The sequence below is a fragment of the Trichosurus vulpecula genome, chromosome 4 (genome assembly GCF_011100635.1).
Source record: "Trichosurus vulpecula isolate mTriVul1 chromosome 4, mTriVul1.pri, whole genome shotgun sequence".
In the NCBI taxonomy this organism is placed as follows: domain Eukaryota; kingdom Metazoa; phylum Chordata; class Mammalia; order Diprotodontia; family Phalangeridae; genus Trichosurus; species Trichosurus vulpecula.
Window position 1 is genome coordinate 170,450,479 of NC_050576.1, and position 27,770 is coordinate 170,478,248.

Sequence of the window (27,770 nt, forward strand, 5' to 3'; positions counted from 1 at the left end):
TTCTTAAGATGAACATCTCTAATTCTTTCAATTTATCTTTCTATGGCTTGGCCTCAAGTACCTTCAGTATACTACTTGTCTAACTTTGTATATATCACAACCACTTTGGGCCACTTGAAAGAGGAAAAATTTGTTGAAAGGGCAGATAAGCTCCTGTCTTCTGCCTGGAAGTGACGAACAACCTTAGAGCTGATACTAGGAGACAGTGAAAGGGAAAAACCTTCTGGCCATGCTGTTAACTGTTATTGCATTGGTTGAAAGAACTTTGTAACATATCAGGTAAAAAAACATGCTAAGCACTTTACAAATATTTTTTCATTTGACCCTCACAAAGACATGGGACATAGGTGGTGTTATCCCTATTTTACAGTTGAAGAAACTGAGGCAGATAGAAGTTTAAGGTGGCTTGCTTATCATCACACAACTAGTAAGCATCTGATGCTAAATTTGACATCGGGTCTTCATGAGGCCGGTACTCTTTCAGCTGTGCTACTGACCCCACTCCTACATGCAATATGATGTGAAAAAGGAGACTTGTTAGAAAGTAATTAGAGTAGGCAAGGTAAGAATAGGATCTCAGACAAGATGGATAACAGTGGGAATGAGTAGGAGGGTTAGATAGGAGAAACATTTTGGAAATACTTAGAGATTTTCACAACTCATTTCACTGTTCTCTCACATCCAAATATGACTTCAAGATTTTGAGCCTGGGTGACTTGGAAGGGTCAAGAAAAGGAATATACACGAATATAGCACATACTGTGTACCAGGCACTGTGCTAAGCACTTCACACATATCTTATTCGGTTTCTCCAACCACCCTATGAGGTGGGTGCTGTTATTATCCCCTTTTTATAGCTGAGGAAAGTGCGAAGCAAACAGGTTAGGAATGGTGATGATCTTAACAGGGGAGTCACGAAAGAACTGTTTTTTGTTGGGGATGATAATAGACTTGCTTTGGAACATAGTGAGTTTGTCCAGCATGCTAGTAGACATGTGAGACTGGAACATGGGGAAAAAAGTTTAAGAGTAGAGATATAGACTTGGGAGTCATCTATATAAAAGTGATAATTAGGTTGGCCTAATCCTTAGGATGACCTGGGTTCAAGTTTTGTTTTTACATACTGGTTGTGTGATTCTGAGCAAGTCACTTCACCTCCTCATGCTCTGGGCAACACTCTTAAGACTAGATGTAGAGAAAGTTCTAGATATGCATTAGCATAGGAAGATCCTCACATGGGAGCTCTCTACAGCTGTGTAATCACCAGCCTAATCCAATGGGACAATGCTTTCTCTGTATCTCCTTAGCATGTAGTTACCACCCTAGAGGTACTCAATGAATATTTGTTCAGATTGACTTGGGTATGGAATCACTTAAAAATCTTCGTTTTGGTTCTGAATCCCTTACCTGACTTACAGGCTTTTACTCCTTGTTGTCACAGGTTACCTAAAACAAGGTCCATGGATGACCTGTTTTCTGCCTGTGACACCAGCAGTGCACTGATTCGGACTTCTAGTGATCCCAACCTAAATAACCACTGTCAGGAAGCCAGGGCAGGCCTGGAGCCCTGGCACAGTAATTCTGAAGGAACAGATATACCCTTAGTAGAACATGGGCCAGGTGGCCCTCAACAGCCAGTGGAGGAACTGGGCCATCTTCAGCCCAGCAACCAAAAAGACTGCTTGAGCAATAATACTTTGAAGAATCACAAAAACTGTTCCCCCAGTTACAAATTATTAAATAGCATGGTACTACAGCAAGCAAAGAGCCACCCCTGTGATCCTGAAATCAAAGACCTGGAAGAAACCAAGGACTCTGAAACAGTTGCAAGCCCTCCTGTTCTGGACAAGCTTTGTAGGACTTACGATGATGTTGGAGAATGTACAACTACACACGGTCCCGAGAAAAATGCTGCCAAGATGCTCTCCCAGGTTGTTTCCTCTGAATGTAATGGAATCTTTAAACTTCCGGAGTCCTTCTCTCAGGATTCCCCTCCTGATCAAGGCATTCTTGAACAAGCTCCCCTAGACCCCATGCCAGGCGTGCCCTACAAAGATGCTCCAGACCCCAGTATAGGTATCTTTCATAACCCACCAAGTATTGCCTGCCAAACTCTTCCAGACCCACTCCTGGGTCCCCCTTGCCAAGACCTTTCAGACTCTGTGTCAAATATCACCCAGGAGCAGCAGCTGAATACTCAGCTAGATCCTGCCCACTGGGAGGAAGATGATGGTCAAAGAGGGAAAGTTAGAAATGGGCCATTGTGGGAGAATCTTCGCTTTGGCAAAGGGCCATTGGAATTGGTCCGAAAGCCAATTTCCCAGAGCCAGACAAGTGAATTTTCATTTTTGGGATCCAACTGGGACAGTTTCCAGGGAATGGTGACTTCACTCCCAAATGGGGAGACCCCTAGACGTCTGCTTTCTTATGGCTGTTGTAGTAAGAGGTCAAACAATAAGCAGATACGGGGGTCAGGGACCTATGTTGGTGGCCAGTGGGCTCAGAGAGAATGTGTGAAGTCACCTGTTTGTTCTAAGCATTCCAGTGGACACTGTACTGGCTCAGGAGGAAAAAACAGCCGGACACGGCTATCTGGTCCCTCCAAGCAGGTGTCTAGTACAAAGCCTATTCCAGTGAGTTGCCCTTCTCCGGTGCCTCCTCTCTACTTGGATGATGATGGCCTACCCTTCCCCACGGATGTGATCCAGCACAGATTGCGGCAAATTGAAGCAGGGTACAAACAAGAAGTAGAGTTGCTGCGGAGGCAGGTGCGTGAACTCCAGATGAGGCTGGACATCCGTCACTGCTGTGCCCCTGCAGCAGAGCCACCCGTGGACTACGAGGATGACTTTGTAAGTAGAGACTTTGTTCCAGTAGTCAGTTTCCCAGCATGATTTCTTCATGTTTTGTGTTCTGAGGATCAACCTATTTCCTCATGGGAATATAAGAACAATAATATAATATAGCATAGTACAATATATAATATATATAGACTTTTTCTCTTTTCTATGGTTGGGATATTAAGGAAATGGCTCTCTTGCTATTGTCACCGTCTGCTAGTGGGACAATCTAAGGGTAAAATCTTAGTGTTTTAGGTATGACTTGGAATTTTATGGAGCATCTGTTTTTCTGTGTCTTTGCATTTTCTTTAGACGTGTTTGAAAGAGTCTGATGGCAGTGACACAGAGGATTTTGGCTCTGATCACAGTGAGGATTGCCTTTCAGAAGCAAGCTGGGAACCTGTTGATAAGAAAGAAACTGAGGTATGATTCTGTATTACACAAGCACACTTGTCAACATTATAGACTGCTATCTTTCACTGAGATGAAGGTGTCAGGCACTTTGCCCTATGTAAATGCTATTATTATTATAAATTTTGCAAGGCAAATAATAGACACCTGTAAAATAAGAGGAAATTTATTTTGTTGATGTAGTCTACTTGGAAAAGAACCTGAATTTTTCTCCCTTTACTTCTGTCAGGTGACTCGTTGGGTTCCAGACCATATGGCATCTCACTGCTATAACTGTGACTGTGAATTCTGGCTGGCCAAAAGGAGACACCACTGCAGGTAAGATCTTTTGACCTTAATCGGAAATGATCCCTATGTATTATTTTTATTTTTTTTTAGGTTTGTCTGTTCCACACTGATGACCTCTGAAGCCTATTTTCACTCTATCACTTATTCTCAGTACATATGCATTTTAAAATCTCCCTTTAATCTTTTGGCAGAAATTGTGGGAATGTGTTCTGTGCTGGATGCTGCCACCTGAAGCTGCCCATTCCTGATCAACAGCTCTATGACCCAGTTCTTGTCTGTAACTCATGTTACGAACACATCCAAGTGTCACGTGCCAGGGAACTCATGAGCCAACATCTGAAGAAACCCATTGCTACAGCTTCTAGCTGAATGCCAGTGGAGACCACCTGTCTAATTTTAGCAGGTTTGAAGGGAGGATCTGCTTCAGGTATAGTTTTGAAGGTTCCTTGGTGTGGCTCATGAACACAAAGTTCGAAGACACCGTCTTGCGAAGTCCTCCTTGGTACCATCAGACTGGAGCAGAGAAATTCCAATTTGGCAGAGTGTCCTCTAATGGTGAGAACCTCACCTTGGTGTAAAAGGTTCTGCTCCAGACTTTTAGGTCTGGAGCTTTAAGGTTATGTAGGTGACACCAACTTTTTTCACCTGGGGGGGGTGGGTCATAAGATGATGATGTCAAAGGTACTGCCTGGTGCAAAGTGCCCCAAACAGCAATAGAAAGACATGTTTATAACCAAACTCCAAGTGGCAACTCAGCTCCCATTTCTCCACCCTGAAAAAGCAGATTATAATGTAAGCTGGGAGTTTCTATCTTATCTGAGATGATCTCCACAGCATACCTCTGTGCTCTGTGTCTGTGCATGAAGGCTCAGTCGTTAGAGACACTCCAGTGTAGCTGCATTAGTTCTGTCTTTCTGTGGAGTTTGGTTTGAAGAATGCTTTGGCAAAAGGTGAAGTTGGATGTTTTTGGTTCTTGGCTCATGAGCTGGCAGTATGGGGGATACTAAGTGTAGAAGAAATTAGGAGCAAAACTTCATTTTGGAGCAGAGCCAATCTCTCTTGATATCCAGTCCCAACATAGATGAGTTCTTTGAGCTGTGAAAGCAGTAGACTCAATCACCCAGTGGTCAGCTCTGAAGGTATGAGCTGTAAAAAATGAGGAGATGGGAGAAAGTAAAAATCCATTTGTGGAGGTGTCTGTTGGTTTGTTCAGTGCCCTTTTTGCCTGACTTCTCCCAGTCATCCTGGTGCTAACACAGGAACTACACCCTGATCCTCTCCTGGCATGAACGTAGAAAAAAATATTCCAATGTTGCTCTTCCCTTGGCTACTGCCTCCTCTGGGTCACACTGCTCTTTATCCTGAACACTTGACACCTTGAGGGTAGAATTTAGTGTTTGGTTTTTACCTCCTGGAATATACTGTTTGGTATGTGAGGGTTTCAGAACAAATGCTGCTGTCTATTTCTGTGCACTTAACAATGGAACCCAAACAGAGGAGGATATAGCATTGATACCAAAATTTGGAGAGAGAAATGCAGGTCCATTTGGACTGTACATTCTGTTCTTTTCATCGTAACATGTACCAGTGGCACTTAACCAAAAGATACAGTGATATAGCCATGTCCTGTAGTATCTATGTTTGTGGGACAGATACAGTCTCCTTGGTCCATAATGAAACCACTTCCCAGAGTTCCTCTTGGACTTCCTCTACTCTTTAGTTAGTGGGTATACAACAAAGCATTATATCTAAGCTGATCCTGTTCGAAAGGCTGGGATAACAGTTTCTTTGACTGTTTCTATGTTGCTTCCTAGAATTTTATCTCCAAGACTTTTTACTTTTTCATTTTTGAGAAAACTAACTAGGATCTGCATTTAGGAAGAGAATAATTAGAAGTCCTGACCTATTCTTGATTCCTACAGAGAAGTATCAATGCTGTTTTTATTCTGACCATGTGCTAATGCCATGGGTGTAAGGAAAACACAATGGTATATTAGGTCAAAGTAGCAGAGGATTTGGGGTTGTTTTTTTTTTTTTTAACATTTTACATGAAGGAGTTGAATAATGGAGACTCCAGTGTAGGAGACTCCTGAGGCCACTGAAAAAGTAACAAACCGTTGACTCCTTATGTAGTATGTAGTCTGATACATAAAATTCTGTGAAGTACTCTCTGGTCTTTTAAATTGAAAGTTGAGTGGCTTTTTAATTGTTTGACCTGTTTTTCATTTACATTTTACTTTGCCCATGCACAGTTCTGTACTTTTTATGGTGGTCTGTAAATTCAGAAAGCAAAAAGACTGTGGTAATATGTGAAAAGAGGAGACTGTATCTGTCCGCTCTGTGTGGCTGTTTTGAGGGACTGTACCATACAGTGAGTTAAACTGCATGGTATTAAAGAGAGACACTCGGGGGCCTCCAGCTCAGCTATGTTCATCAAAGACTCCTTTCAGAGCTCTTGTGGGTGTAAAGTAATATGATGTGGCCAAAAATCCAAACTGTTTAGTCGCATTGTGACAAACATGAAATGTGCTGTAAAAACTCAATACAGTTTAAATAAAATCTCTATATTAGTGCTGCTTTGTTGGGTCTTTTTACTATTTTTTTTTTTTTTACAATTTTGGTTTTAGATTTTAAGTTTGAGAGCCCCAACACTTAAATTTTGTTACTTTGAGCAGTACCCAGGCAATATATCATTCATTGATAACATCCCCTTTTTTCAACATCCCCTTCTCTGTTGATAGACACCAAACCTCTAAAATCCTTTTGGCTTCTGCGGGGGAGGGGAGGAGAGGAGGAACTGAACCCAAGAGCCTGAGAAGCTATTTCCCATCTGTTTCCTTTCTGGTTACTTGTAAGTAAGCCTGTGTGATTAGATTCTAAAGTTTTCTCAAGTACCTAGGGTCCCTGTCGCCTCCCCCTCGCCCCCTTGTCATTTGACCTCCCTTCCACATTTTGCCTTCAGCCACACCAAAGTTAACAAATTGGGCTGAGCAAAGGCACACGGTTGCTTTCCAAAGCGTACCCCATCTCGTTGAGAGCCTATTTTCTGTTGAGAGCTGTTGCCCAAGAGGATGACGGCAATGTTGTCTTGGGACTTGGGAGCATAGGGTACCTATGTTTCTCTTATTGATAATAAACATTCAACCTCACGGCCTCCATTTCTTCTTCTTCTTATTTTTTTTTTTTACGGAGGTTTAAATAGGTTAAGTGACAGGTCCAAGGTTACCCAGGCAGGCTCGAGCACGATAGGGTAGTTGAACCCAAGTCCTGGGAATCCAGGCCAGGAACTGTCAGGGCCACCCTACGCCATGCAGGTCCGCGGCTTGGTGGGCTTTGCAAGGCCCCCCCACCTCATTCCCTGCCCCCCCCTTTCTTCCTGCCACTCGGCTCTTCGCTGGGGGTGGGGGTGGGGGGTCACACTGGGTTCCTTAACGGAACGAGGTTTGTTTCTTGCAGCGGCTCTGGCCGGGGCGCACGCGGCTAGGCCGGCAGCGGGTGACCACCGGCTCCGGGCAGCCACGGCTCCCCGGGCTCGATCGGCCTGGGCGAGCGCTTTTGGGGGAGGGGAGAGCCCGCTGGGGGAGGGGGCGGCGCCGAGATCGTTCGCCGGAGCGAGCAGGCGCGCGGCGGGAACTCGAGGCCCCATTGGCCGGGTTTGAAGGAGCGGCGCGGCCTCGCGCACCAACGGTCTCCCGGGGGCCGGGGCGGGGAGCGGGGGGCGCAGGAGTGGGGGGGAGGGCGAGGCGAAGCCCGGGGGGGATCGAGAACGGGGTGGGAGAGCCGGGCTCGGCGGTGGCGGCGGGGCGAGGCCCGGGCATCGAGGACGATGGAGGAGGCGCTGCTCTCCACGCCCATCAACCCCAATAACTTCCCAGCCAAGCTGTGGCGGTTGGTGAACAGCCCGCGCTACCGCTCCATCCGCTGGGACGGGCGCGGTGAGGGCCTGCTCATCGACCAGCCGCTCTTCGAGGCGGAGCTGCTGAGCCCGCCCGGGGCAGGCGGCGGGGGCGGCGGCGCCGGAGGGGCCGAACCCGAGCTCTTCAAAACCACCAACTTCACGAGCTTCATCCGCCAGCTCAACCTCTACGGCTTCCGCAAGGTGGTGCTCGGGGGGCCCGGTCCGGCGGGGCCCGGGCCGGGGCCCGGTGGGGGTGGGCCGGCGGGCGACGGGCCCTTGCACCACTTCCACAGCCCGCACTTCCGTCGGGATCAGCCCCAGCTGCTGGTGCACCTCAAGCGCCTCACCAGCGCCAACAAGGCCAAGCTGGCGGCCGGCCTCGAGGTCTCCTGCCGCCCGCCCAACCGCTTCCAGAGGCTGCTGCTCACCTCCGCCTCGGCCTCGGCCTCGGCCTCCACCTCCCCGCTGCAGCACCAGGAGCCGCCGCCGCCACCCCCGCCCTCGGGGGCCCGGCCTGAGCCGCACGGTGAGTCGGCCGGGGCAGCTTCACACTTGGCGGCCTCCGGGCTCGGGCGGGACCCCCTGCCCCGGGCCGGGTTGGGGGTAGGGGTCAGCCCCCAAAGGGTCACTGCCTCTTCCCTAAGGGGACCTCTGAGAAGTGGGGCGGGGAAGGAGGTGGGACAGAGAGACTTTTGGGCTTGGAGGCAATATCAGGACGCCCCCCATCTCGTTCTCCCAGATCCCCATTAGGGCCTTTGACATCAGGACCACCCACCTCCCTCCCCCCCCATGCCCCACCATGGCCTTTTTCCCTATGTCAGTTTTCTCCTTGAGACATCCAGCTACCCCATACCCATTCTCAGTGGTGGCAGCCCTGCTCCCGCGGTCAGGCGATCACACTTGGCACGCCTGAAGACGCCCTCATCAGTTACTATGCACCAGCGGCCCAACAGCTTCTGCCGTGCACCTCTCTGCCTTGTTTTGGACTTGACACCCACATGGGATTCAGTTGAATGTCAAGGTTTACATATACATTGTCATATCCCTTGGTCTTGCTGAGATAGACCCATGGATATTTAGAGGGATCACAGACCTTTCCCAGGCCATGAGTTCTTAGGAAGGAACTTCTTCCATAAAGGAATATGAAATTGGATTGCTCTTTACAAGTGAAAAAAAGCATGATGAAAGTCAGAGTTGGAGGGAACCAGAAAGTCACAAAGACAAAATGATAGAATTTTGGCTCTGTCTGGGCAAAGAAAGTGGACAGGACTCTGTAGAAGTTCAGTTATTGACATACAAGCCTACTTCTAACAGTTTGTAGATCCAAAAAATCTTGGTAGAAATGTTGTATAGTTACATGTGGTACATATAGATGTATCTTACAGTAGCATCTAAAACGGTGGTGATTGTTTATGTGTCTTAGAACAAGATATAAACATAAAATGTTTTAAAAAAAATTTTAATGAGGTATTACACTCCTCCAGACAGAATCATGTGATTGAACTTACTACAAATTGTAGGGTTTAAAGGCTTATTGAAATTCTAGTGGCTGTACACAAGATGCACACTGGACTTCGGATCCAAATGTCAACCTTTACTCAAATAATAAAGCAAAACATTTAGTGAATGTTGCTATTCAAAATTAGAAAGCATATGTTATTTTAACTTTTAGGATTCATTCTGTTTAGAAGAGTATGCCACTGGGCACAAGTAATCTTTCAGTATTCCTGCAAAAGGAAAGGTTCATGCCATTCCAGCTGTATTTTATTTTTAAAGAAGTTTATAACCTTCATTTCCGACACAATTCCCAGAAACCTATACGTAACAAGATTGTGATGCAGGATCTCCATTCCCTCACTATTGAGACAGTATGTTACAAAGCAAGATGATCTGGGAGAAATCAACAAATTATAACAAAAACAGTTCAATTTGACTTTACCTTCGACTAGAAGACTAATAGTAACATTCAATATAGACTTTATCTGTCGGCATTTCTGTACTTTCTAAAATTGGAGAAAAAAAGAAAAGTACTGGAGGTAAGGAGTGTGGAACTTCCCTGTGGGACTAGTTAGCTTCTGAAGGAGACTAGCTTCTAGATTGTTTAAAAAAAAAAGGCTTAATTTCTTGGGTTTTGAAAGATGAGATAATAGGTGGCATGTTTGATTTAGTGTTCATGACTCCCTGCTTGTCAATAAGGGGGATAGAGCCTCTAGGTGAATGAAGTTGAAAAACTAGCATTGGAATGGGAATATATTCATCCGTTAGAAGGAACATCCTTTTATGTTGTGGTCATTGATGCTGATAGAGAAAGATCTCAGATTTGTCACAAGCCTGCCCCAACTACCTGGTGAACACAAGGAAAAGTAACTGGAAAACTGGTCCTCTGCTGACATACACAAAAATGGAATCTAATATCTAATGTCCTCTTTAGATACATCAACACTCAAGTCTTCATTCCCTTTTCGCTTTATGGCTTTGTTCTAGCTTGTCTACCCTCAGGGAATGAATAATTTTTAGGTCTTAATCTGTTATTTAGAAAAATCACCACCATCCAGTGAATAATTTCATCTAGATAGTATGAGTTCTTTAGGTGATTAGAGTTTTTAAAATTCCTGAATTATTTTTTAAGAAGGACTTACTTTCAAAATCCATTCATTCTGCAGATGTGATATGTCCATCTAGGTGTTTAGTGTCTGTCTCTCAACCTTTCTCATTGCTAAACAGGCCATTCATATCTCAAAGCCATATAGAATGTATGGAAGTGTAGACTGATATTAAGTTAAGATTGCCTGAGTCAGGGATTGGAGGGAGATGACTGTTTCTGGTTTGAATAGAATGCAGTTCTGCTACAGGTTTGCAAATGTCAAGTCATACCCCTGTTTTAACTGTAGTTAAGTGGGACAACTGGTGGCGCAGTGGATAGAGTCAGGAAGACCCGAGTTCAAATGTGGCCTATTAGCTCTGTGATACAGGTCATTTAACCTCTGTTTGCCTCAGTTTCCTCATCTCTAAAATGGAGATGATAGTTGAAGCTACCTTGCAGGGCTGTTGTGAGGGCCAAATGAGATGATATTTGCAAAAAGCGCTCCGCACAGAGGAGTAGGCACTATTCAAATGCTTATTCCCTTCCCCATTTTTAGTCTGCCTTCTAACTCTTTCATTTTTCCATTTTGCTATTTTTCTTTCCTTCAGACCTTGTTATAACTTTGTATCTCAGTACATGAATTTTCTCATTTCCCATTTTTGATTTTGTATTATTCTGTTAGCTTTATCATCTGACTGCTGTTATGACCTTCCCATTTTTATCTTCTTTTTTTTTCTAGACCTAGATCTCTTAGGTCTGCTGATATAGCATCTCCACTTACTATGTAACAACTTTAAACTACTTCAGTAGAAATATGAAAGAGGACCTTGTTTCATTTGTTCATCTTGTGCTTAGTAGTAGCAGGATTTTAAAATGTTGGTTAAACTTGCAAATCAGTCTGAAAGGAAAAATTTCCGAGCTCCTGCCCCTAGGAAAATACCATTTCACTTCTTAGGCCCAGGAAGGCAGGAAAATAACCATTTTGCTTCTTCATAGGCCCAGGAAGAACATGTTTCACAGATACAAGTTTTGGCATTATAGTCTGAAGATTAATTAATTAGCTCAAACTCAGTTGCATTAAAACCTAAAATTTTTATAGCAATATGCCTTGGAAAAGACTCATATTTGTGTGTGTGTGTGTTATATCAAAATAAGCTACTGAAAAAAGAAATAACAAGTCTATAACCACTTTTTGAGAAAGATCTTTTTAAAAGAGAAAGAACAAGTATTTCCTCATTCTGTTCTTAAGGCCATCTCTTAAGAGTTCCATTCTGACCATCAATTTTCTGTTATATATATATATATATATACATATATATAGAGATATATATACACACATATATATATACACACACACCCATATACATACACACACACTATATATATACATACTATATATATACATGTGTACACACACATATACATATATATATACACACACTCATATATAGTATCAATTACATGTAATTATATATTAGTTATATGATCTGAATAGTATGGATTTTATATATATGTATATACACACACATATATAAAATCTGAATAGGACAGAACCTTGATGATCATAATAGAACTCTTAAGAGATGGCATAAGAATAGAATGAGGAAGTACTTGTTCTTTCTCTTTTAAAAGGATCTTTCTTAAAAAGTGATCACAGACTAATGATATTTCTTCTGTTCAATCTCTTCATTTGCAAAATGAAATTGGACCAGGTAACTTTAAAGCCTCCCTAAAAAGCCCATAATTTTATAATTTTTGTGGTCAGTGGCACCTAAAATAATAAAGGTAATTGATCTCATCACTCAGAAAACAGTTACACTGGTGGGAATCTCTTTTTTATGTTTCAATCTGGATCTAAAATCTGAATGAAATGGGTCCAGGAAGCTTGAAAATTCTGTAACTTGAATTATATTTTGGATGCAGAGGCACAGTGATGAAACTGTGATAAAATACATGATAAAATGTAAAATTGGAGGCATTGGCCACCCAAGGAACTCTTCCCATCGAAGATGACGAGATGGCCCAAAATCTCAGAAGAGATAGTTGTAGTAGCCTTGTGTCATAGATCCATAAGCTGTGTATGTAGACAGACTAGTCTCCAGCAGCATGACAACTTTTCATATCTGGCAGTTTTCTTTTGATTTTGGACTTGATCCATCCATCAGTCAAAGGAGATGGGTGCCCTTTACAATATAAGAGTCCTGGAGGCCTTAAGTAGTTGTGATTTAATAGTTTGGCCAACGTGTTCCACAGCCATATGTTAGAAACAGGGCTTGAACCTAGGTCTTCTTGACAGACACAGCAGTTTTCAGTCAATTGCTTCTCAAATGCACGAGTAGGAAGGGGAGGGGGGAAGATTGCATAGGAAGCTATAAATTTATTTTGTTTGTAGTTTTTCCAAAAAGTGCATATTAGCCTTAAAAAAATGAAAGGAGAAAAAGGAAGTCACCTAGTTGTAATTCTTTAAGTTGGTTAAATATAACCTGACACAGTTTCTTTTAAATTATGGTAACTTTGCTTTTTGACTTAGCACTTTTGACTTTTCAGTGAAATTAGACCTTGAAGGCAGAGGATATTAGTTGAACAATGCCCCCAGTGGTCACCTTGCTACTTGTTCATCCACTTAATACCTAATTGTCAGAGAGCCATTGTGGTATAGTTGATAGAAAACTGGCCTCAGAATCTAGAAAGTCTGAGGTTGAGTCCGGCCATGACACTCCTGGCTTTGTGACCTATAAGCCAGTCAGCCTTTCAGTGTGCCAGTCAGGTGTTTTAAGATTACAAATTCCGGAAGTTACCTATTTGAATGAGTAGATACAGTTCCTACACTGATGAAAACACACAAGTACTATCCCAAAAAACATTTAACACATACTTTCAGCTGAGTGTCTTCAGACAACAGAAATGACATATTATGTAATAAATACTCTGAAGTATCACTTAAATCTTGTCTTTCCCTAAAACCCTAGCTTATTAGCTAAAATGAAAAAGAGGCAAATCAGCCCCCCCCCCCAAAAAAAAAACTTAGCGCTTTCTTAATTGGTATCTCAGGTCTCAGAAGTCTCTTAGATAATTTTATTTCTGGAGCTTTAGTGGTTTATTTGTGGACCTTTTGTTTGGTTTTGCTTTTTTATGCTTGTTTCATTTTTTTTAGGTCCAATTTTTTAGTTTTGTGGTCAGTTAAGTGAAAAGGATCTTTAATGGGTTTAGATCATGAATGTTTAATCATGATAGGGACTTTTGCTACTACTTTAGGAAGTAGAAGAATTTAGCTCATTTACTGATTAGCAAGCACGCTGAAGCAACGTAAAGGAGTTTGTCTAGAAGCAATGGAGGCAGATACCTCTGTGTAGAAGCTTCACCCTAGGAATAAGAGCAACTTTGCCTAATAATGTTTAAAAATTATAGCCTAAAATTTCAACTTTCCAGATTTGTATTGGCCTTGCACATTAAATAGTTTACTTTTCTTACTCATTATTTAAAAAAAAAACCCCTACATTTCGTTAGGAGAAGAGAATGCAGTCATTCACCTGTTGAAAATGCTCAAGTTCAGTCTGTGAACAAGTATTTATCAAGTACCTGCTAACTATTCAGGCATTGTGGTGGATGCACAAGTAAGATTTTTTTCTGTCACGGATTTCACAGTTCAGAAGCAGAGACAGTAACATAGAACAAGTAATACAATTTAAGGATGGCAAAAAGGGTCACTGATCTGGGCTGGACTAGTTGGGGCAGGTTTCATTGGGGACACAGGACTTGAACTACACCTTCGGGATTTAGAAATGATTGAAGGCAGGAAAGTGCTATATTTGTAGCACAGTATGGAGAGACCTGTTTGATTAAAGTGGAAAATTTGGTGTAGAGTGGCAGCATGGTAGTAGATAGAATTTTGGAGTTGGAACGTGGAGGTCTGGGTTCGAATGCCACCTCTGATGCCAGTTGTGTAGGCAAGTAACAACCTCTCTGACTCTCAGGCAACTCTCTAAGATTGTAATATATAGACGGGTTGCTATCTGTCTCAGTGGAGGAAGTTGCCATACCCCATATTGTTTTGAGAGGTAAAAGGAAGTAAATTTAGGCCTTGAAAGCCAGGAGTTGGTAGACAATGGGGAGCAATGGAAGACTTTTGAGCAGAGAAATGACATACTGAAAATGTCTAAGGAAAATAAGTGTGACATTAATCAGTGAGATGGGTTGGGGTGGAGAGTGAGGAAATAGGTGTCATAGATGTCAGACAGGAAGCTTAAAATAGTAATCTGAATTTGAGGCAGTTAGGATCTGGAGTAAGATTAGGACATGGAGTAAGATGGGAGCAATTCGAATAGAGAGTGGAAAGCTAGACATGATAAATGTTTTGAAGGATAACTGGCTGCAGAGGTTAAAGATTTCTATCCTGAGTTTCTAAAAGCACAAATTTCCATGAAAACAAAACTAATAGGGACAGAAATGAAAAAAAAAAAGGGTAGTGTGCTAAACCTTTTAGGTTCACCTTTTGATTTTCATTTCTTAATTTTCTTGTAGGAATTTGCTTATTTTCATGACCACTCTCTACTCCTTGGTATGTAAGTGGCCTGAAAGAATTACTGGATCTTCTGAGTGTCTTAAAACTCTTAGCGTGTAGCTCACATACTGAGAAAAGCTGGCTATGTGAATTACCACAGGTGAAACAATTTTTATGCTGAGACCATGACCCTTTCTATGAGTAACTGCTTTCAATACCAGGTATTTGGCTATAAGACTAGGTGTTAAGATTTTGCCATGGGATGGTCTGGTAAAGTTTTAGGTATTAAAGAATTTAGGTTTCTAGTTTTAAGTTATGGATGCTGAAATAGTTTGCTAGAACTAACATCTTTGTCCTAAATAATTGAGAATTACATTATGTACAGATCAAGAGTAATATAGTTTGCTACCTTTACTTTACTGTATCTGATGTTGTCATACAAAACAAGTAAATATGCTCTCACTTTTTTATGCAGGACCAGTGGCCGTAGGACAGTTTCACCGGTCATTCCGGCGAGATAGTTTGTCTCCTTATTCCTACGTATCAACTTCATCCCACAACCACAGCACTTTCCCGCTGAAAGGTTTAGATCGGACCCCGATCCCTCCTAGAACGTGGCAGAACTCCCTTGGGATGCACCCAGGACAGGTGGAGACTTCCCCCACTTTCTCAGATAAAGGGGTTCCATTTCCTGTACTGCAGAGGTTTCCAACTGAGGTTACGTATACCCTCCAGCCCAGCACCACATCTGTTCATGTTCAGCAAGGGCCTCAAACAATGGTCAGCTCCTCCCAGAAATATAGTAACTACACACCCTCAGCGCAGTACTCCCAAGCCTACTATCCAACAGGTATGAGAAGGTTCTAGCTCAGTAGCTTCCAGAAAGGTACTTTAAAAATGAGTTTTTATAGTCTTAAATGCAGTTTAATCTTTGTATAATCGAGTACAAATAGTAAAGAATATGAGATTATACCTAAGAAAAATGTCTTTTTTCCCCCAGGGCACATTTTTAATTGACATTATTTAAAATCTGTTCTCTTAAACTTTTATATAACTCTTAGAGGCTCTGGAAGAACATGCATCTTGAGGGAAACTTTTATGCACTCTTAAATTGTATTCTAGAAGTTAAATTAAGACTTTGTATACTGGAACCTTGCCCTAACTTTGCCTTTGATATTCATCCTGCTTGCCTCATTAATTAGACAACTCCTCTCTGGACCCTAGTTTTCTTATTTGTAAAATGAGAGAGTTGGGCCAAATGATCTTCCCATTCTTAACATTCTATACATCTATGAGGGAAGACTATATTAAAACCACATTCATTTAGTATTTAGATAGTTTCATAGGGACATTTCCCTTATGCTTTCAGACACAGAATTTTGCCTTATAGAAGAGTATTACAGCAGAGGTATTCAGTATTTTTGTGTATAAAAGTTAATTTTTGTTTTCCAAAAAATTTGAAATGGGAGAAAGGGAGGATTCAGAAAGTAGGGGCCAAGAGTTGAAAGTCTTAGTGAAGTTGAGGAGAAGTGGATGGTGGTATGTATAGTCGATAAAATCCCCCAGTAAATGGGACGGGGAAATACTTCTGTAGTTCCTTCCTAGTTGAGAATCTTGGTAAACTGAGGAGAGGCTAGGAGTGAGTAGAGAGTCAGAGATTATAAAATAAACCAATTGAGAAATTTATCTGGTAAGGTTTTGATATGGACTGGTAGATATTAATCTACTGGTCAAACACCCATGTCATAGTTGGCTTCCCTCTGAACCCTTGTATCTATTTTGGGGGCTACCTTTTTGTACCTTGCTATATACTTTATTGCCATTTTGCTCAAATGTATTTTCAGTTTTGCAGACAACGTACTAACGATTTGGTTATGTTTTGCCTTGTAATGTATGTAATATGCAGAGTGATGAAGAATAATTGAAACCTGGAATAAGTGCTTCTGAAAAAGAACAAAGAGAGAAGGTGGATTTTTTCCCTTTGAACAAATAAATAATTTAGAAGCATATATTTTCATAGATTTGTAGACCTAGAAGGATCCTTTAGAGTTCATCTAGTCCATATCTCTTTCTCCAAGCAGGACTAAGCATAGAAAGATGGCTAAAAATAGATGAAAGGAATGCAATTTGAACATAGGAATGAAATTTTTTTTTTTTGCTTTTTCAGGTGTAAGTCTGCTATGTATTACTTGTGTTAGCATTCACTGTTTACTGTTAACTGAACCTGGTGTTGACTAAATAGCAATGCCGTTGTAAGTTTTTACAATTTTAGACCATTGCACTTCCCTAAATGTAGCAGTGACAGTAATAAAGCTGAGAAGAAGAGAAGGTGGTAGGACTAGTTGGAGAGCTGACAAAATCTTTGAAATCTCTCCTTTTAATGTCATTTTTAAAACTCCCTTTTGGGGAGAATTTGGGACCTGCTATTTTGCTTTAAATAGGATCATTTTGGAGAAACAAAATATGAACACTTTAACATTAGCAAATAACTAAGTTGGTATTTACTAGCTGGAGCAGAGACCAAATTTTTGTAATTGCAGAATGCAGTTTCCCTTTTGATTACATCAGGAAACTTTCAAGCATTGATATTTAAATTAGGATGATGCCTTCTTAAGGCAAGTAATCAACAAGTACTTATTAAGCACCCACTGTGTGCCAAACACTGTGCTGGGTACTGAGAAAAGAAGTACAAACAACAAAATAATCTATTCACAAGGTGCTTGTGTTCTAAATGGGGGAGACAAGATTATATATAAATAATATACAACATAAATAAAATATGGATGTAAGTAAAAGTATATGCAAATTAGTTAAATACAGGGTAGTTTGGGAGAGAGGGTACTAGCAGTTGAGGGGATCAGGAAAAGCTTCCTGTGTAAGATGGGGTTTGAACTATATCTGAAAGGAAAAGAGGGCTTCTCAAACAGAGGGAAGGAGGAATGAATTCTAGACTTGTTCAAAGGCACAGAAACCAGAAATGAATCAGATGAGAGAAAGTCATTTTTGACTGAATCTCAGAGCGTAGAATGGAGAGTGAGTAATGTTCAGTGAGTTTGGAAAGATGGGTTTGGCCCAGGCTGTGTAGGGCTTTAAAAGCTAAAAAGTAGTTTATATCTTATCCTTGAGTTGGTCAGGTCTGCACTTAAGGAAAATTACTTTGGCAGCATTGTGTTGTTTGGACTAGAGTGGGGAGAGACTTGAGTCAGGGTGCTCAATTCTAAGTGGGATCTAGGTCCATGAGGGCCTGAACTAAGATAGTAGCTGTGTGAGTAGAGAGAAGGGGTCTGACGCAAGAGAGGTTGTGAAGGTAGAAATGACGAGATTTGTTAACTGATTGAATACATAGAGTGAGGAGTTAGTTGAGGGTAATGCCAAATTTAGAACATGGAAGGATGGCTGTGCCTTCAACAGAAATGGTGAAATTTGGAAAAGGGGAGGACTTGGTTGGGGCTGGTAAGGGAAGGATAATGAGTTCAGTTTTCACTGTGTTGAGTTTAAGATTTCGAATGTTCAACAGTCTGTTGGTGATAACAGTAATAATAATAGCTAGCATTTAAACAGTGCTTTAAGTTTGCAAAGTATTTTACAGATATTTTCTCATTTTATTCTCACAGCAGTCCTGGGAGGTAGATGCTATTATAATCTCCATTTTACAGATGAGGAAACCGAGGCAGACAGGTTAAGTGACTTGCTTAAGGTCACACAGCTAATAAGTTAATAAAGCTAATAAGCTAATAAGTATCTGAGGCCAGATTTGAACTTAGGTTTTCGTGACTTTATGTCCAGTGCTCTTGTCCATTAGGTGCCATCTAGACCAAGTCTGGATATATAGATCTTGGAATTAGCTTCATAGAAATACTAGTTAAACCCATAGGAGTTGATGAGCTCACCAAGTGAGAAATGTAGAACCAGGAGTTCTTAATTTTTTTGTGTCATTGACCCCTTTTGGTATTCTGGTAAAGCCTGTGATAGACTCCTTAGAATGATGTTTTTAAATACATAAAATAAAATGCATAGGATTACAAAAGAAACCAATGATATCAAATTACAGTTATCAAAATATATGTATATTTTAAAATTTATTTATTTTTAGTTTACAACATTCAGTTCCACAGGGTTTTGAGTTTTAAATTTTCTCCCCTTTCCTTCCCTCCCCCCTCCCCAACATGGTGTGCAGTCTGATATAGGCTCTACATATACATTCATATTAAACATTTTCATATTAGTCATGTTGTAAAGAAGAATTATTACCAATGGAATGAACCACAAGAAAGAAGAAACAAAACAAAAAAGAGGGAGAGCAAACAGCATGCTTCAATCTGCATTCAGACTCTGTAATTCTTTCTCTGGATGTAGACAGCATTTTCCGTCATGAGCCTTTTGGAGTTGTCTTAGAACCTTGCATTGCTGAGAAGAGCCAAGTCTACCAAAGTTATTTATCACACAGTGTAGCTGTTACTGTGTACAATGTTCTCCTGGTTCTGCTCCCCTCACTCAGCATCAGTTCATGTAAGTCTTTCCAGGTTTGTCTGAAATCCATCTGCTCATCATTTCTTATAGCACAATAGTATTCCTTTACATTCATATACCACAACTTATTCAACTGTTCCCCGATTGATGGGCATCCCCTCAATTTCCAATCCTTTGCCACCACAAAAAGAGCTGCTATAAATATTTTTGTACATGTGAGTCCTTTTCCCATTTGATGTCTTTTTGATGCAGCCATAGAAGTGGTATCGCTGGTTCAAAGAGTATGCACATTTTTATAGCCCTTTGAGCCATGGATCCAACTATAGATCCATAGTTGGATCAGCTCACAGCTCCACCAACAACAAATTAGTGTTTCAGTTTTTCCACATGTCCGGCATTTATCATTTTCCTGTTTTGTCATGTTAGTCAATCTGATAGGTGTGATGTGGTACCTCAGAGTTGTTTTGATTTGCATTTCTCTAATCAATAGTGAGTTAGAGCATTTTTTCATGACTATAGATATCTTTAATTTCTTCCTCTGAAAACTGCCTGTTCACATCCTTTGACCATTTTATCAATTGGGGAATGACATGTATTCTTACAAATTTGACCCAGTTTGCTTATATATTTTAGAAATGAGGCCTTTATCAGAGATACTGGTTATAAAAATCAAAATATATTTTTTTAAAAAAAAACCAACTTCACAGACCTTAGGTTAAGAACTGTTGTTATAGAGGGAAGAGGACCAAGAAAAGAACCTTGGGAAAAAACCACATTGGGTCTGATATAAATGATGAGACTATGGGGAGTTGTCAGGAGGAAAACCGAGAGTAGTGTCAGGAAAGCCTGAGGGAAAAAAAGAGTATCCCGGAGGAGGTAGTGGGTCAGCAGTGTCAGGTGCAGCATATAGGTTGAGAAAGATAAGAACTGAGAAAAGATGATCAGATTTGGTAATTAAGAGCTCACTGATAACTTTGTAGAGAGCAGTTGATTAATGAGATTAGAATCCAGATTTCAGAAGGTTGAGGAGTGAGGGAGAGGAGAAGAGGAAGTGGAGGCAGCAAGAGAAGACAACTTTTTCTGAAGAATTTGGCTGATAATAGGAGGAGGGGTATGGATAGTTTGAGAGGGTGGATGGTAGGGCCTAGAGAAGCTTCTTAAGGATGGAGGGAGGAGATTTGGACTTGTTTAAAGGTGTTAAGATAGGAGCCAGTAGATAGGAAGAGGTTAAAAATTTGAGAGAGTAGGGGAATAGTTGAGGATGTATTCTGGAGTAGAGGGGAGGGAATGGGATTAAGTATAACATGTAGGGAAGTCAGCCTTGGCAAGGAGAAGGGCTATTTCTTTGTTAGAGAAGTAGATAGGAGGAGTTGGGAGATACCAAGAGGTTTTAAGTTGAAAAGAATGAAAGAAAGAGCTCATATTGAAAGGCCACAATTTTGTCAATAAAGTAAGAGACAGTGTACTCCCCTGAGTGAGTGGGAAGAAGGTAAGGTGTGAGGGGCTTGAAGGGGTAAGAAAAGATTTTTAGCTTCTTGAAAAGTGAGGTAGGGAATCAATTAGAGGAAAATAAAGAGGACTGCCTTTGCTGCAATAAAGACCTACTTGACATTAGATAACATGAATTTGTAGTATACGTACATTTAGTACAGGTAAGATGTACATATGTGTGTGCTTTCTTCCCTCTATTACTGAGGATTTCTCTTTCCCTTTCCCCTCTCCATTACAGACCTTACCAGTACCCCAATATGAGCTCTAGTTACTTCTCATCTACACTGGTTCTGAAGGGGTGAGGGTGAGGAAGGGAGGGAAGGAGGTAAGTGAAGAATAAACCCCATCTAGCTAATGGAACTACTTCTTCCTCTATCCCCACTGCGTCACACTTTCCACCCTTCCAGTGAGGTGGAAAAGGAAGGTTAAGGGGAACTAGAGGAAGGAGAAACAAGGGCCCTATCGACCTCTCCACTGCTTACTTAGTCCCTGTCCCTCACTTTCCCCACATCTAGTGGTATAATTGTGTCTGGGACTGGGGACAATAGCAGGAGCAACAGAGATAAATTCCTGGCATCCTAAGGTGAAATTCTCAAAGGGTCCCCACCCCCAGAAGCATTGTGGTTAGGTTATGAGTTCCAGTAATGCTAGACTGAAGGTACATTATGGATTAAATTAGCTTTTGTAGACTAAACTAGAAATCTAGTTAGGTAGAACACTTTTTAGAGCAAAATATGTGATAGTTCAAATAACTGATTTGTAAACATCCACCTGTTAAAATTGAAGGCTACCTTATATGTATATTATGTACTAGAAGGAAGTGCCAAGTAATTTTGATGACCCAAGTTTTGAAAATTGAGTTATGGTTTAGGATAATTTATTTGAAGATTAATTAGCTAGGATATGAAACTTTAAATGGAAAATTGACTCTGGAAGTTCAAGGTGGGAACTGTGAAGAAGACACTAAAAAGGACAAGTAAGTAGTAATTGATGACATGATAATATACAGTGTTTCTTAAGACTTAAAAAAGGTGGTGTTTTTATGGATTATGTGAAATTTTCCACAGTCTGGCCCAACTTCTCATTTTCCATTTTTTACGTATAATTAAAAGATGGTTTAAATTTTTTGGGATTATAGAAATAATGCTCATGAGGACCTTTAAAAGCTAAAGTAGTACTGTAAAAGTTATTGTGACACTGATATTAGTTATGTGAAAATGCTTTGAAAAATAAGGAATATTTTAGATAAAATTTGAAATTGTGAAATTAAAAAGGCCACTGATATATGAAGGAGTCTGTCATAGAAGTATTCTTTGTCACAGTGAAATAGAACCCTAGCTGAGCATAGTAGCAAATGTTTATAATCCCAGCTGTTGGGGAGGTTGAAGCTGGTGGGTCTCTTAAGCTTGGCAGTTCTAAGCTTCAGTGAGCTATGCTAACTGGGTATTCACACTAAGTTCAGCATTAATAGGGTGAGCCCCTGGGAGTGGGGAGAGTATTGAAGATAAGATTGCTTAGTGAGACATGTCAGACATAGGTAAGAAATGGAAAAGGTCAAAGCTCTCATGCCACCAAGTAGTAGGATTAGACCCCTGAACTCCAATCTGAACAAGGTAGGGAGTCCCAGTCTTAAGAAAGAAAGACCATTCCAAATATTACTAAAGTTGAAAACCATTTAACAGGTAAACATTGAGTGCCTACCTCTTTAGATCATCATAACTGTTAGTGCGACAAGTATCTTTACTGAAATCTGTCACAGAGGTAGGTGTATTTATATTTTACTTAGATATTTATTCCTAATTCAGTTCTTTAATTGTTGTTGAGCTCACAAATGACATAATTTTCCAGACAATAAATAATACTTGGGAAGTACTTAAATATTAATTACTTTTGACTGTTAAGTTTAGTCCTTAGTATAAAAGATTAAAAACTACTGGCTTCATTATCAAAATAAGGAGAATTTAAAAAAAGTACTCTGACAATAGCTTTTGAAGTATAGAACTAGCAAATCTTGTTTTTATAATATTACAAATTTAACCCTAATTTTTTCTAATTGGATGTGAGACCTGTCACTTGTACGACAAAGTAGCTATTGCATTCAGTCATGAAAAGAAGTAATGTTTTTAGGGCCTGTAATGTCTGGTGGAATGATTTGAGTTTGATTTTCTTTCTTCATGTTTTTCTTACTGGGCTAGCCTATTCCTATAGCTACATATCTCTGTGTGTGTGTGTGTCTGTGTACGCACACACACACACACACACACACACACACACACACACACACACATATATATGTATACTTATAGAGTTATCCCTTCTACATCTCAGGGGTGAGGGGTGCAGCACCTCTGAGATTTGGAAAGTCCACATAAAATTTTTTGGCCCTCCCTTTGTACTAGAGAAGAAATCTGAATTTTTTCGTTTTTTTTGTGAGGTGTTTACAGTACCTTACTGTAATATTTGGGTTGATACTATACAATATTACATATATATATATATATATATATATTTTATACATTTCTGAATTTCTAAGCTTTTTCTGTCTGCTGGCCTTCATGTGTCATCTACAGCTTCAGCAAAACTCCCCCAAAATTCCCATTTAATTTTTTATGCCAACCCACGATATATCGAAACTGCAGTGGGGAAAGTTGCAATGTGGAAGGAATAACTGTATTCGTATTTTATCTCCTTTTTGAAGGGAAAGTGTTATAAATTCTGAGGTAACTGGTGTGTGTCTTTTTCTTTTTCTGTTCTTTTGATAGACTGCAATTCAAAGTCTGTTTTCTGCATCACTGTTCTTTCAACCCTTTAACCTTGTTGTCTTTTTCCTTTTACTTTTTTTTTTTAATCCTTAAACTTTCTTTTTTGTCCCCTGTCCCCTGGAGATATTGAATGCATACACATGTTTGGATAGAGTGCTATGTTGAAGCACTGAAGCTGAATTGCAAACAATTTTTTTTCTTTTTTTCCCCCACAGGTAAGTTTTCAAGTTAGTTTAGACATTGGTAGATTGCTCTCTAGTTTTGAACTAATAAACTTAAAATTTCGAGATATAAGTGCTAAGCTAACATTAATACTTTTATAGTCAGGTACCATTTGTTGTTTGAGTCTTACCGAAAAGGCCTACTTTGAAAATACAAATCTATGTCTTTTAGATACCTAATGGAAAGAAAACCTTAAGTTTAATTTTTTATTGCTTTAGCTTTCTCATTTGTAAGCTTGGCAAGTTGGACTGACTGATTTCTAAATTCTAAAACTTTTTTTTTTATGAAATTGAGGCTATGGCTGCAATAAAACCTGTAGTTCTCAGCCTTGACTACACTTTTTCCTGCCACGAGGGGGAGAAATTGTGTTGAGCTACACCCAGGTTTTTATCATCTCTGTATTAGTAAAGAGACAAACCCTGTGTATTTCTGTCTTGTAGCCATCCATTCCCAAGCTGCTTCCCTTTATTTCTCTTTGAATTTGTTTTCTATGGAATCTGTATTTTAAGGATTATATAAAGGTAAATATTGACATACCTTTTTTTAGTCTTCTGGTATTTTAAAAAGTGAACATCTGTGTTGATTTTAGAACTTTACCGAGCTGGAAGGGACCTCAGAGATCATTTAATTAAACTATTATAGCCAACAAGTGTTCATCTATCCTCCACTCAAAAACTTTGGGAAGCTCACTGTGCTTTGATATAGGCTGTCGCATTTTTGGAAAGCTCTAATTATTAGTAAGTTTTTCCTTATGCTAAGCCAAAATCTTCCTCTTTCTAATTTCCATGGTTCCACTTTGGGAAATAAATAGAATAAATCTTCTATAGGACAGGTCTTCATAGATTTGAATTTTCTCCCCTCTTCCCACTCTTTCCTCCCTATTGTCTCCACTCCCTTCCTTCCCCGCCCCCAATCATCTCTTCTCCAGCTTCTTGGACTGATCTTTTTATGGTGGCATGGTTTGGAGACTTGTCATCCTCTTTTCTTTTCCACTGATTACTTTACATGATAAGCTTTTTGATGAAATTCACAGAACTTTTTTTTTCTTTTTTTGAACAAGGCTGTAGACATGGGATGTTATACTTGTTGCTTTATTAGCATGCACTCAAAATAGGTCGAGGAGTTTAATAAAGTATCTTATAATTCATCTCTAAAGATGTAGTTATAACAGATGACTTAATCTTAGAGAGTTGACTTGTGTTCTCATTTGGTACATGAGAGACCCATCTTGTTCATTTTAGACTATATTCATACTGGTAACTATTCCAGGGAATTCAGACTTTTTCACTCTTAACTGCAGATAGATTGTTTTAAAAATGTTTGCATCAACTAAGCTATCTTTTGCAAATATTTCCAGCAGGTATATTTTTTCTTAAATAAATGGCTGAAAGCATTTCTAGATTGTTTTGGCTGTCTTAATGCTTTGATACTTTGATGGATCTATGTTCTTATCAATTTAGATATTCCCTTTAGTGATACATTTGATATCGTGCCCATTTAGTGCTTTTCTTGATTGTGTCCTCCTATAAAATCCTCTGCAAGAGCTCCACCCAAAGCTCCTTATTCTAGATAAAGTGTTTGTCATTGAAGCACTTAGATGACCCATCTGTTTTCTCTTGCTACATGATTAGCCCCTCCACTTTTCTGGTCATGCGTTTGATGATAATTTGGTTTTTTATTCTTGTATCTTTTCTTTTATTATTTCATAATTTTAGTTTTCAACATTGATTTCCACAGGATTTTGAGTTACAAATTTTCTCCCCATTTCTACCCTTCCCCCACCCCAAGATGGCATATATTCTGATCGTACCTTTCCCCAGTCTGCCCTCCCTTCTGTCACCCCACTCTCCCTGCACTGTATCCCCTTTCCCCTTTTTTGTAGGGCAAGATAGATTTCTATACTCCATTGCCAGTATATCCTATTTCCCAGTTGCATGTAAAAACAACTTTTTTTTGAGCATTTGTTTTTAGAACTTTGAGTTCCAGATTCTCTCCCTTTTTCCCTCCCTACCCACCCTCCTTGAGAAGGCAAGCAATTCAGCATAGGCCATGCATGTATCATTATGTAAAACACTTCCATAATAGTTATGTTGTAAAAAACTAACTATATTTCCCTCCATCCTATTCTGTCCTCTATTCATTTTTCTCTCTTGACCCTGTCCCTTTTCAAAAGTGTTTGCTTTTGATTACCTCCTCCCCTGATCTGCCCTCCCTTCTATAATCTCCCCTCTCTTATCCTCTTCCCCCCTACTTTTCTGTAGGGTAATATACCCATTTGAGTGTGTATGTTATTCCCTCCTTAAGTCAGATCCGATGAGAGCAAGATTCACTCATTCCTTTTAACCTGCTCTCTCTTCCCTTTCAGTAGAACTGCTTTTTCTTGCCACTTTTATGTGAGATAATTTATCACATTCTATCTCTCCCTTTCTCCTTCTCCAAATATATTCCTCTCTAAGCCCTTAATTTTATTTTTTTAAGATATCATCCCTTCATATTCAGCTTACCCTGTGCTCTCTGTCTGTATCTATGTATATTCCCTTCAACTACCGTAATACTGAGAAAGGTCTCATGAGTTACAAATATCATCTTTCCTTGTAGGAATGTAAACAAAATGGTTCAACTTTAGTAAGTCCCTTATGATTTCTTTTTCCTGTTTACCTCTTTGTGCTTCTCTTGATTCTTGTATTTGAAAGTCAGATTTTCTATTCAGCTCTGGTCTTTTCACTGAGAAGGCTTGAAAGTCCTCTATTTTATTGAAAGTCCATATTTTGCCTTAGAGCATAATACTCACTTTTGCTGGGTAGGTGATTCTTGGTTTTAATCCTGTCTCCTTGGACCTCCGGGATATCATATTCCAAGCCCTTCAGTTCCTTAATGTAGAAGCTGCTAGATCTTATGTTATCCTGATTGTGTTTTCACAATACTCAGATTGTTTCTTTCTGGCTGCTTGCAGTGTTTTCTCCTTGACCTGGAAACTCTGGGATTTGGCTACAATATTCCTAGGAGTTTTCTTTTTGGGATCTTTTTCAAGAGGCAATTGGTAGATTTCTTCAATTTCTATTTTACCCTATGGCTCTAGAATATCAGGGCAGTTTTTCTTGATAATTTCTTGAAAGATGATATCTAGGTTCTTTTTTTGATCATGGCTTTCAGGTAGTCTACTAATTTTTAAATTATCTCTCCTGGATCTATTTTCCAGGTCAGTGGATAAAGTCACTAGCTTCTACTTGCTCCAATCTAATTTTTAAGGTAGTATTTTCTTCAGTGGTCTTTTGGATCTCCTTTTCCATTTGGCTAATTCTGCCTTTCAAGGTATTCTTCTCCTCATTGGCTTTTTGGAGTTCTTTTGCCTTTTGAGCTAGTCTATTTTTTAAGGCATTGTTTTCTTCATTATTTTTTTGGGTTTCCTTTAGTACGTCATTGACTTGCTTTTCATGGTTTTCTTGCATCCTTCTCATTTCTCTTCCCAATTTTTCCTCTACTTCTCTAACTTGCTTTTCCAAATCCTTTTTGAGCTCTTCCATGGCCTGAGACTAGTTCATGTTTTTTTGGAGGCTTTTGATGTAGGCTCTTTGACTTTGTTGATTTCTTCTGGCTGTATGTTTTGATACTCTTTGTCACCAAAGAAAGATTCCAAAGTCTAAGACTGAATTTGAATCTGTGTTCACTGCCTGGCCATGTTCCCAGCCAACTACTTGACCCTTGAGTTTTTCGTTAGGGTATGACTGCTTGTAGAGTAGAGAATACTTTGTCCCAAGCTTGAGGGGTTGCAATGTTGTTTTCAGATCTCTTTCTATACAGCCAGCTCTGCCACACCAGCACTCCTCCTCCCCCAAGAACCGCCAACCCGGAATGGATTCAGATCTTAAGCAGGCTCTGCACTCCTGCTCTGATCTGCCACTTAATTCCTCCCACCAGGTGGGCCTGGGACCGGAAGCAACTTCAGCTGTAGTTCTGTAGCTGCACCACCTCCGCTGCCCCTGGGGCGGTGGCTGAAGTGGGAACTCCTTTCACTCCCCACAGCTTTTCCCACTAACCTTTTCTGTTGTCTTTGGCGTTTGTGGGTTGAGAAGTCTGGTAACTGCCACAGCTCACTGATTCAGGATGCTAGGGCCTATTCTGCCGGGCTCCCAGTCTGGTTGCATCAGGTGTGGCTCATGCTGGGCTGTGCTCCACTCTGCTCCCAGTTCCATGCGATAGACCTTACCCAGCGACCATCCAGGCTGCCCTGGCTGTAGCCCTGCTTCCCTCTGCTATTTTGTGGGTTCTGCAGTTCTAGAATTTGTTCAGAGCCATTTTTTAT

At 40.4% G+C, this 27,770-nt stretch overlaps 2 protein-coding genes across 7 annotated transcripts in view; both read left to right on the plus strand.

The window, feature by feature from the left end:
- MTMR4 (myotubularin related protein 4) overlaps positions 1-6,112 on the plus strand; it is a 25,541-nt gene extending 19,429 nt beyond the window's left edge. For all 6 annotated transcript variants that reach the window (XM_036757145.1, XM_036757147.1, XM_036757143.1 and 3 more), the window contains 4 exons: positions 1,442-2,852; positions 3,153-3,263; positions 3,481-3,569; positions 3,731-6,112. In XM_036757145.1, coding sequence (XP_036613040.1) covers positions 1,442-2,852; positions 3,153-3,263; positions 3,481-3,569; positions 3,731-3,908 — 1,789 coding nt within the window. In that variant the 3' untranslated portion in view covers positions 3,909-6,112. The remainder of the gene's footprint in view (positions 1-1,441; positions 2,853-3,152; positions 3,264-3,480; positions 3,570-3,730) is intronic.
- Positions 6,113-7,365: 1,253 nt separating this feature from the next.
- Positions 7,366-27,770, plus strand: part of HSF5 (heat shock transcription factor 5) — a 37,093-nt gene continuing 16,688 nt past the window's right edge. Inside the window, exons 1-2 of the mRNA XM_036753583.1 lie at positions 7,366-7,963; positions 14,998-15,372. Of these exons, the coding sequence (XP_036609478.1) occupies positions 7,366-7,963; positions 14,998-15,372 (973 nt within the window). The remainder of the gene's footprint in view (positions 7,964-14,997; positions 15,373-27,770) is intronic.